An 11,798-nucleotide genomic window follows, 5' to 3' on the forward strand; every position below is an offset into this window, starting at 1 on the left:
TTTTAAATCTTATTATTCTATTTATAACCTAGCAAATTTTAGCTATCATTTTTAAGGGGCTTTGAATAATGTTTGATCTTGCTTACATTTAAATATATATTATATTTTACATTTAATATATTTCTTTCCACTGCTTGAAATAAACAAAGAATTTTTGAGTACTTAAATGATCCATAAGTTTAATAAGTTAATCTTTTAAATACAGTGAATCTAAAGTCTGTCATATGTTCCAAAAACTGTATACACTCAGTAAGATTTCAACCTAAAGCCATACATTTACTCAATTACACATTCTAATTTAAGGTTTCAAGGTTGTCATTTATTAAGCCAAATTCTCTTAAGTGCAACAAGAATGTAAACTATAAAAAGAAAGACAGGATCTTTCTTAGAAATATAAATTATTACTATGATTTTAATTATTTGAAAACTTTCTCTTCTTAATTCTAAATCTTCTAGGACTAAAGGATGCATAACTACTAAACCATCCCAATAAACTCAGGTTGTCCATCCCCCTAAAACAGACAGTTACCACCCAGTTTAGTGATGTTATTTATAACCAAGGATTTGGGCCAGCTTTGACAGCCTCAGCCACAGAGATCATGAGGGATTCTTCTTACCATCCCCAAGCAGAGTCTTTTCATAATCACTCTGTAATAGGTTTTAAATCTGAAAGAGAAAGCTGACATTATCTCATTTTTTTTTTTACTCACAAAGCTTGTAATGTTTATGCATATTGATCACTGATTTAAATTTGTCATATCTTTGATTCTTGAGACTTGTACATACATTTTCCATCTAAAGTCTTTTGAACTGGATAAGGCCCTAGAATATGTAACTATATTTTCCTTTTGATGTAAGAGCCTTATGAACTCTTACATTCATTGCTATTTCAGGAACATACATCTCATGGATATTCAAAATGGTATATAATTATAATTTGGATGCCCTATACCCATACATGACTTGTGGTCCCAACTCATGAAAGCACTGTGCTGATAATTATCATTGATCTTAAAAATTAAAGTTCAGTAGTATATAACTTAAAAGCATGAGTAAGACAGCCCTGAGTTTAATTCCTGGTTTCTCCAACTTATTAGCAATGTGATCTCGGGCTGATTACTTAATCTTTCTAGGCTTTAGTTTTCTCATTTGCAAAATGGAGATAATAAGTGTATCTATTCTATAGATTGTTATAAAAGGTAGATTAAATACTAAAGGTAATGATGGCCTAGAACCCAGCACAAAGTTAGTAATCAATAAATGCTGGCTATTAGCAGTATTAGGGACAATTATTCAGCTGCTAGTTAGTGAACTTTGTCATCAAGGGAGAGGTAAGAGAAAGAAATTTAGTGAACACGATAGGATCGAAACGCAGGCTAAGATAATTGAAAAAAAAATTTTTTTTAAAAAAAAGTTATATAAATAAACCAGTATCCAAATAGGAATTTTCCTTCAAATTTGCTGAGTTGTTGGTGGGTCTATACAGCCTGGTTTTAGCTGACCAGACTTTGAAGCCAGTCTGATCTATAGTGACACTCATCTTGTTCAGGCTATAATTACCTTTCTCTGACACAGAAGCCCCAAAGAGTGGGCAAGTGCACACTAATTTTGGAATGCCAGTTAAGAGAAGCAAACACACGCATAACTCATACAATTTTCGTTTACCAAGTAGCAAAAGAAAAACAAGTTGTCCAAAATAAGGATCTGGGTCACATTGACATCTCTTGTTACATCTTGTGGAAGTTATTTCCTTCAGTGTCATAAGCTAGGGGTTTTTATCTTGATGTGAAGATCTGTGGGAGAAAAAACATCATTCCTTAGGGAAAATGACCTTCACTTGGTTGTGTCTGCGACAGGGAGTCTCAGATCCCATCCCTCTCCAATCAGGATGGCATTCAGTGGTGCACACAGGTAAACAAGCCAAAATATATCTCACCCAAAATAGCTGCCTCCAGGACACCCTACAGCTCTGTGTGAGGCCAGGAAGGCTGGCCTGGTTTGGATGCTGGCTGGGGCAGAGGGGGGCGGGGGCGGCGGGCAGGGCAGTGCTGGTCTGGCATGTCTCCTAAGGAAGCAGGGAAAGTACAGGAGACCATGTTTGCAATCCGACAGCAATCACTGTTCCCTTTCCCAGGAAACCTCGGACAGTCTCAGATGCTCCTGTCTCCTCCTCCGTGCCAAATACATTCATCTCCCTAACCTCAGTGGAGATTTTAGTTTTTCTTTCCCTTTGAAGAAAAACAAGCAGAGGAAGCAAATGTAATGTCACAGCAAGCAATTCTTGGCGAGCCTTGCTACAGGCATCCATTCAGAGGTTGTATTTCATCAGGCTATCATTTTCTCTCATTCACCCAAACCACTATTCCCCCAAGAGGCCATTTCTTTGGGTTGAAAACTCTCATATTCACTCTGAGGCTGGAAGGGGCACAGGGAGAGAAGCCATGAATAAAATCATCAGGCTTCCAGCTCACCGAGTGCACTAATACCCCACAGTTGCCTACACTGAAGGCGAAAGCAAAACCCCTTCTCGGATGAAGACGGAATTTGAGACAACTCGATACAGTTTCCTCTTGGCTTGCATACCCTCTCTCCCTCAGACCCTTTTAGGAACCCTGATAACACCGGCCAAGCATCAGGGTCACTGAGGTGGTAGACTAGGGAAACCACCGGCCCGGGAGTCAGAGAAATCTGTATTTTGTTACCAACTCTTAGATTTACTTGTTAGGCAAGTTACTTCACTCCTCTAAGCCTCATTTTTGGCATCTGTAAAATGGAGACAATAAGCCATTCACTCACTGAGTTCTAATGAGAAATGCACTGTATAGATAGATGAAAGTGAGCTATAAAATGATATACAAGCATAAGGATTCAATCAGTTATCATATGGCATCGTGATAGACAATGTTCAAGGTCTGTTAATGGACCAGGTTCTACATCTAGAAGTCTGCAGATTAAAACACGAGTTGTATCCATGTCCTCACATGGATTAAATTGATGAGCGTTTAGCTTAATATTTATAGTGCCACTTGATGTAAAAGCTATTTTTGATTCCAGAGATAAGGAAAAACAAACTTAGATGAATTGGAGGACATGCTCAAAGAACCCAAAGGGTAGCAGTGATGAAACATGAACTCAGGTTTCTCAGCTTCAAGACAGAAGCTCTTTCTACTACCCAACTCTGTTGGAGCTATAAAAGTAGAAACAAGTTTACTATATAGTCTAAAATCCTAGGCTCTAGGCTTAGCCCTGTCTACTTCATAGGGGTCCTCTATAAGTGTTGGTTCTTGCTAACGATAATAGGGTACATTTTAGAACTTGGTAATGTTTATGCATATTGATCACTGATTTAAATTTGTCATATCTTTGATTCTTGAGACTTGCACATACATTTTCCATCTAAAGTCTTTTGAACTGGATAAGGCCCTAGAATATGTAACTATATTTTCCTTTTGATGTAAGAGCCTTATGAACTCTTACATTCATTGCTATTTCAGGAACATACATCTCATGGATATTCAAAATGGTATATAATTATAATTTGGATGCCCTATACCCATACATGACTTGTGGTCCCAACTCATGAAAGCACTGTGCTGATAATTATCATTGATCTTAAAAATTAAAGTTCAGTAGTATATAACTTAAAAGCATGAGTAAGACAGCCCTGAGTTTAATTCCTGGTTTCTCCAACTTATTAGCAATGTGATCTCGGGCTGATTACTTAATCTTTCTAGGCTTTAGTTTTCTCATTTGCAAAATGGAGATAATAAGTGTATCTATTCTATAGATTGTTATAAAAGGTAGATTAAATACTAAAGGTAATGATGGCCTAGAACCCAGCACAAAGTTAGTAATCAATAAATGCTGGCTATTAGCAGTATTAGGGACAATTATTCAGCTGCTAGTTAGTGAACTTTGTCATCAAGGGAGAGGTAAGAGAAAGAAATTTAGTGAACACGATAGGATCGAAACGCAGGCTAAGATAATTGAAAAAAAAATTTTTTTTAAAAAAAAGTTATATAAATAAACCAGTATCCAAATAGGAATTTTCCTTCAAATTTGCTGAGTTGTTGGTGGGTCTATACAGCCTGGTTTTAGCTGACCAGACTTTGAAGCCAGTCTGATCTATAGTGACACTCATCTTGTTCAGGCTATAATTACCTTTCTCTGACACAGAAGCCCCAAAGAGTGGGCAAGTGCACACTAATTTTGGAATGCCAGTTAAGAGAAGCAAACACACGCATAACTCATACAATTTTCGTTTACCAAGTAGCAAAAGAAAAACAAGTTGTCCAAAATAAGGATCTGGGTCACATTGACATCTCTTGTTACATCTTGTGGAAGTTATTTCCTTCAGTGTCATAAGCTAGGGGTTTTTATCTTGATGTGAAGATCTGTGGGAGAAAAAACATCATTCCTTAGGGAAAATGACCTTCACTTGGTTGTGTCTGCGACAGGGAGTCTCAGATCCCATCCCTCTCCAATCAGGATGGCATTCAGTGGTGCACACAGGTAAACAAGCCAAAATATATCTCACCCAAAATAGCTGCCTCCAGGACACCCTACAGCTCTGTGTGAGGCCAGGAAGGCTGGCCTGGTTTGGATGCTGGCTGGGGCAGAGGGGGGCGGGGGCGGCGGGCAGGGCAGTGCTGGTCTGGCATGTCTCCTAAGGAAGCAGGGAAAGTACAGGAGACCATGTTTGCAATCCGACAGCAATCACTGTTCCCTTTCCCAGGAAACCTCGGACAGTCTCAGATGCTCCTGTCTCCTCCTCCGTGCCAAATACATTCATCTCCCTAACCTCAGTGGAGATTTTAGTTTTTCTTTCCCTTTGAAGAAAAACAAGCAGAGGAAGCAAATGTAATGTCACAGCAAGCAATTCTTGGCGAGCCTTGCTACAGGCATCCATTCAGAGGTTGTATTTCATCAGGCTATCATTTTCTCTCATTCACCCAAACCACTATTCCCCCAAGAGGCCATTTCTTTGGGTTGAAAACTCTCATATTCACTCTGAGGCTGGAAGGGGCACAGGGAGAGAAGCCATGAATAAAATCATCAGGCTTCCAGCTCACCGAGTGCACTAATACCCCACAGTTGCCTACACTGAAGGCGAAAGCAAAACCCCTTCTCGGATGAAGACGGAATTTGAGACAACTCGATACAGTTTCCTCTTGGCTTGCATACCCTCTCTCCCTCAGACCCTTTTAGGAACCCTGATAACACCGGCCAAGCATCAGGGTCACTGAGGTGGTAGACTAGGGAAACCACCGGCCCGGGAGTCAGAGAAATCTGTATTTTGTTACCAACTCTTAGATTTACTTGTTAGGCAAGTTACTTCACTCCTCTAAGCCTCATTTTTGGCATCTGTAAAATGGAGACAATAAGCCATTCACTCACTGAGTTCTAATGAGAAATGCACTGTATAGATAGATGAAAGTGAGCTATAAAATGATATACAAGCATAAGGATTCAATCAGTTATCATATGGCATCGTGATAGACAATGTTCAAGGTCTGTTAATGGACCAGGTTCTACATCTAGAAGTCTGCAGATTAAAACACGAGTTGTATCCATGTCCTCACATGGATTAAATTGATGAGCGTTTAGCTTAATATTTATAGTGCCACTTGATGTAAAAGCTATTTTTGATTCCAGAGATAAGGAAAAACAAACTTAGATGAATTGGAGGACATGCTCAAAGAACCCAAAGGGTAGCAGTGATGAAACATGAACTCAGGTTTCTCAGCTTCAAGACAGAAGCTCTTTCTACTACCCTACTCTGTTGGAGCTATAAAAGTAGAAACAAGTTTACTATATAGTCTAAAATCCTAGGCTCTAGGCTTAGCCCTGTCTACTTCATAGGGGTCCTCTATAAGTGTTGGTTCTTGCTAACGATAATAGGGTACATTTTAGAACTTGCATTTGCCTTTGGAAGAATCACTGGCTACTGAGGAAGGTAAATAAGAGCTTTGTTTTTTCAGGAACACTCCTTGACCTTTTGAGCCATTTTCCCACTTTCCTTCACCCTACTTAAAATTTTGTTCCTTTTTCCTATTCTGTTTCCTAGTCATATATTCATTTCTTAACCCCCCCTCCAATTCCTAGGGAACTCTACTAGAACTTGAATTTTCTTTAGTTCCCTTTAGATTCCCTATTTCTATTGCTACAATATAATATACAATTTTGGCTAGTCTTCATTGCATCTGAGAGCTTTGTCTCTTCCTAAGTGACCTCATCCGGCATAGCGGCCAGACACATCATGCAAATGCCACAGTAAGCTGACTGTGGAGTTACAATAGAAAAAGTGCAATAAATGTGGAATTGTGGTTTAATGGCTTTGAAGGGCTATGAAACATTTCTAAGGGTCAGTGTTTTCTATTCTGGGCACAAGAAAAAACCAACAGCCAAAGTTACCCTGCTTTTTCACACTAGCCTCGGTTGTTTAAAGCAGTAATTGTGGCCGCCTTTCTTTTTTCAAGGTTCCGATGGAGGAGGCGGCTGCTGGTGATCTCTGCTCCGAGTGATGAAGATTGGGCCTATTCACAGCAGCTCTTGGCCCTCAGTGGGCAGGCATGCAATTTTGGTGAGTGGGAAGCCTCGTCATCACTGCTTTGCCTCACCACCCTCTTCCTGGTCGGTTCTAAAATGGAACACAGAAGCTTAGATCATCTGAATATTCCTCAGTCCAAACTGTAGACTCCCAGACACTTACTCAATTGTACTGAGCATAAAGTTGCTTCCAGACTGAAGCCTTAGTCAACTGCGTTCTTTTTTCCCCTCAATATTCTCTCCTCTCAGGTTGTCATTGAAGTGTTTGAAAATACCTGCTGCTTTGCTTTCAGTGATCTGCATTATTTGTCTTCTTGTTTTTTTTCTTTTTTATACTTGTCTCAAGATCATAAAACTCAGATATCATGATTTAGTTAGGTAATTCTTAAGTACCAACATGGGGTACTTCTCCACAAATTAAATGTCTTTTGTATAACAGGAATGGCTTTGGGAATTAATATATTAATCGAAGTGCACTATACTATATTGTATTCCCTTAAAAAGGGTTTTGATCTATAACTGGGCACCAAGAACTGTTAAACAGAACCTTATTTTTAAGACAAGCAGATAAACAGTTTACTATGTTTTTTTTGGTAGTGAATTGCCTAATGTTTTGAAAACTAATGTATGCTTTCTTTACCAAACATTATTAGCCTAGCGGCCTGATAGAGCTAATGCTATTTTGAATAGGAATATATAGAAAGGAAAATACATAGTACATAGAACTTATTACTAAGTTTAATGATGACCACAAAAATAATGACAATTTCAAAACTGGAATTCACAACTGAAGTCTCATTTAAGATAGACCTCTGCAGAGGAAGAATTTTCGAGAGTCATGGATGGGTGGGGGGACAGAAGCAGGGGTCACAGATTTAAAAATTTATCATTGAACATAGATGAATCAGCATTATTTTGATACTTGTATTAGGAAGAAGAATCATTTGTTAGTTATAAAATTGTGCTTGATTTATAATGGGGGGAGAGGGAGTTGTTAACAGAACCTGGGTTCTTGCTATGTACCAATCTCTATAAATTATAAACACATCTCAGTTTTAAGATGTGAAATAACTCAAAAGGAGGCAGAAAACAAGATCAGGCTTATAACAGCAAGAACAATTAAAAGATTTATGAATTTTTATTTATACTCATTATTAAGGTTAATAATTTAAGACTTTATATCAACATATATAAGATTCGACTGAGGCACTATTCTTAAACATTTTTTAAATTATTTATAGCCACCACTGGTGCTAGGTAAGACAGAAGTGCTTAGAACAGTTACTGACTCTTCACAATAAGAATATAAATAAAATCATGACTTGTTAATTTTCTAAAGATGTTTTTGCAGCAGCTATTAGGTGGTGTTTTTAATCTCTGCACACAGAGCTTAAGTCATATTAGTGTAAGCTAACTCTTTTATTCACAGTATACAGGAAATGTGGACAAGTCATGTTTTCCAGGAATAATTAAACTCATGATCTTTCCTTTTGAAAACATGACTCAACACATGTGGAAAAGAATGTTTCACTTCTCTGAGAGAAGAGTAAAGAGCACAATTAAAAAAAAATTTTTTTGAATAGCATTTTTGCTTTAAGCTGTTCCTTAAGAGATCTCTCCCATGGTGGCTTTCAATTTTTCCCCTGGGCAATAAATACCATCAATATTCATGTCATTGGTTCCAAGTTAATACCTTATCTAGGCTGGGGTTTTGTCTAAAACATAAAAACTTGATAGGATGAATTGACAGCCCCCTTATCAGCCTGAATCCCTTCATGTGCCCTTCATCTTCAAAAGAATTCCAAGGAGCTACCAAGGCATGACCTCTCTCCTTTCCTGAAACTTTAGCTGACAGTGGGAAGGAAACTAACTGTGCTTGCCTAAGTGTTACTCCTCTGAATCCTCTAAGATTCAGAACCTGCCCTTTAAGCTGACAAACTTTGTTTGAGGAAGCCAGAATTACCAATTACAATGGACGGGGTCTGTAGTCTTTTCTCTGAAAGTTGTCTGTGTTAGCTTATGTGCCTTTTTTTTCAAAACACTGATCAGTTTAGATGATCTGAGATATTTTAATATTTTGATGACTTCATTTTTTTGTCATTTGAGTGAGAATCACAGTTTAAGAGCAAATTTTTCTATTTCAGTCTACCAAAAAGAAAAAAAAAAACCTCCCCCCAAATCTGCAATTGATCTTCTTCAGGGTTTGAAAAGTATTTAAGTATTTTCTTATGGAAAATTTTGAAAATGGATTATTCTGTCTAATTAGGTTATGTTCTATATTCTTTTTAAACTTAAGAGATTTTCGATTGTCAGACACTGGTCTTTGCAAGTAAAAGATGGCTTAGAATCCTCTCCCCTAATTCTATGGCTTTCTTTTTTCTCCCAGGTCTGCGCCACATAACAATTCTGAAGCTCTTAGGCGTTGGAGAAGAAGTTGGGGGAGTGTTAGAACTGTTCCCGATTAATGGTATAGTGTTATTTTATAACAGTATGAACTACTATTCTGTTAAATTATATTAGACTATATGAAAGCAATGGGTGGACTTCTTAGGTGAAAAGTTCACTGAATCCTCCTTACCTCCTGCGCACACACAAATGTATGTGTGTGTGCGTACACACACAGTATGTGTTTAGAGGAAGTGGAAGTGGAGTACAAGCACTAAGATTGTTTTTAACATAAAATCATTCGTAAGTGACAGTAAAAATATCCACTTTCTTAACTAATACTTTTTGTTTGCATAAGGCTTTATGGTTTACAAAGCATTTTCATCTGTTATCTCATTTAATTCTCACAATGGTATTATAAGGCCCATAGATTATATCTTATTGATTCTCTGTCAACAGATGAGGACATATGCTAAAAGGCTCCAAGATGCTGAAAGAAAATGACTAGTGATTAAAGGTTTCAGAAGGCAAATTCAGTCCTTCCTTCCAAGATCAATCTCTTTACATTTATCTACATAACATGTATAAAATTTGGGCACAATGCCAGACAGTTTCGGCTCCTTTCCTCTTCCCCCTTTCTTCTTTTCACTAATCATAATAATTTAAATACATTTATCCAGAGCTTACATAATTGCTATTTTATCATTTATGATAATGAAAAAAGCTTTTTGTTGTTAAAATTTAAAGAAAAAAAGCATCAAAAGGAAAACTGTATTGCAAAGAATTAGCTAAGCTAATTGGAAATAAATGTAGAAATATAAAAAATATATAATCTTTTTTAGTGAAAAATTTTAAATAAATTGATCTTGTCAGAATTAAATTAAAGGACTGGTTTTATATTTTGTAACATTCCTATAAAAGAGATATCATGTCCCTCAAATTTGACACTAATAATGTTGCAGAATAGCAGGGACATTTAATTTCTAGTAAAAAAAAACCCAGCAAACTTTTAAAATTGGATTTTGAGCTAAAGATAATAGACTCATGAGTCCTCTCCTTATTCTCACAGTGATTTCTTCTCTCTTTGATGTCTTCCTGAGTGCTGACTTTTTAATCCACTAACATTTCTTTCTAAATCTATTCTAGGGAGCTCTGTTGTTGAGCGAGAAGACGTACCAGCTCATTTGGTGAAAGATATACGTAACTATTTTCAAGTGAGCCCAGAGTACTTCTCCATGCTTCTAGTTGGAAAAGATGGAAATGTAAAATCTTGGTATCCTTCCCCAATGTGGTCCATGGTGATTGTGTATGATTTAATTGACTCGATGCAACTTCGGAGACAGGAAATGGCCATTCAGCAGTCACTGGGGATGCGCTGCCCGGAGGATGAGTATGCAGGCTATGGTTACCATAGTTACCACCGAGGATACCCAGAGGGTTACCAGGATGACTACCATCATCACGAGGGTTACCACCATGGATACCCTTACTGAACAGAAATACGTAACCTTAACCCCGGCCGGTTTCCCCTGCAGCTGTTAAAGCCACATGTGGCCAGCTATGTAAAGGAGTTCTGCCTACATCCACACTGCTGACGTTCCCCTCCTTTCCCTTCAGTGTTCTTCTAAGATTAAATAAATAGCAAATTTTCGCCTACTCGTGAGTTGTTATTGAAGCCTTAAGTCATAAAGACGTTTGAAAAAATTGTTTGTTTCTCTAACTAGAAGGAACCTGGTCCTGAATAATGGTACTGAAAATGGATATTTTACTTTTTTTTATTTTAAATTTATTTATTTAAATTAGTTTCAAGTATACAGTACATTGGTTAGACATCTATGTAGTTCATAAATGATCCCCCCAATTGCTCCTTCCTTCCCCTGGCCCTCCACCTAGCCATCATATTAATGCTAACTGCATTCCCTCTGCCATATTCCTCATGGATATTTTACTTTTACTTTTCTTATACAATGGACATGATTTAGAATACAAAATTCTATAGGATAAGAATTTATACCTCTCTTACTTTTTTAATATTAATTGGTAAGTAAAAACTATGATTGTTAAAGAAAATTAAAGGTCAGAGTACATGTTTTCAGGAGACATCTGAATAGATGGAACAGACAGAATAGATAGCTTCTTAACCATTTTTGAAATGTCAGTCTAAAAATAATTAAGACTACTCTGCTTTGTAGTGTTAGTTTCTTTCATGAAGCTCGATACTACAGGAGTCCAGTGATATTGTCTATCAAAGCCAAGGAAAGTACCTAGCCCAGCTTTGCTATCATAACCACTTCCTGCCCTATTTTTGTTGTCTTCATTATCTTTTCAGAGATAGAACAGGGAAAAGGAATCCTTAAATCGCCACCAGATTCTGGCACTGTAGCTAGAAGTGATACTGCCAGAGTTCTAGCAGGTACCATGGATTTCCTGGCATGGAAGACCTTGACCCCCTGTATTTACGTGTTCATAGGCCTATTCCCATACTGGACCTTATAAAATAAAACGATAAAGAAGAATAGTATATCCAGGAGATTTTTTGTGTTTACAAAGGCAAATGTTACTAAATCACAGTGGATAAAATTGTAGCGGAAGTACAAAATATAATCCTTGTCATTAAAAAAAGAGCATTTATTTTTTTGTATATGGCACGTAAATTAAATATCCTCCCTTCCTCCCTCCCTCTCTCACCTCTTTCCTTCTTTCTTATCCTTCTTTTTGCAGCAAACAACTACCAAGTAACATTACCAACTAATATCTACGAGGTTGCCCTGAGGCAGGCAGTCGGATTTCTAGGCAGTGGCATCCTGATAGTGCCAGCCTGTATCAGTAATGCAGATGCTTATTTTTTTGCCACTGTTGTTAAT

The 11,798-nt window shown here is 37.5% G+C and overlaps 1 protein-coding gene across 3 annotated transcripts in view; it reads left to right on the forward strand.

Annotated features, from left to right (window-relative positions):
- The window catches only part of CCDC80 (coiled-coil domain containing 80), a 36,984-nt gene extending 26,394 nt beyond the window's left edge, over positions 1-10,590 (forward strand). For all 3 annotated transcript variants that reach the window (XM_023525677.1, XM_023525725.1, XM_023525706.1), the window contains 3 exons: positions 6,480-6,583; positions 8,936-9,016; positions 10,081-10,590. In XM_023525677.1, the coding sequence (XP_023381445.1) occupies positions 6,480-6,583; positions 8,936-9,016; positions 10,081-10,427 (532 nt within the window). In that variant the 3' untranslated portion in view covers positions 10,428-10,590. The remainder of the gene's footprint in view (positions 1-6,479; positions 6,584-8,935; positions 9,017-10,080) is intronic.
- Positions 10,591-11,798: the final 1,208 nt, after the last annotated feature.

This window comes from Pteropus vampyrus, unplaced genomic scaffold, assembly GCF_000151845.1.
Source record: "Pteropus vampyrus isolate Shadow unplaced genomic scaffold, Pvam_2.0 Scaffold1, whole genome shotgun sequence".
Classification (NCBI taxonomy): domain Eukaryota; kingdom Metazoa; phylum Chordata; class Mammalia; order Chiroptera; family Pteropodidae; genus Pteropus; species Pteropus vampyrus.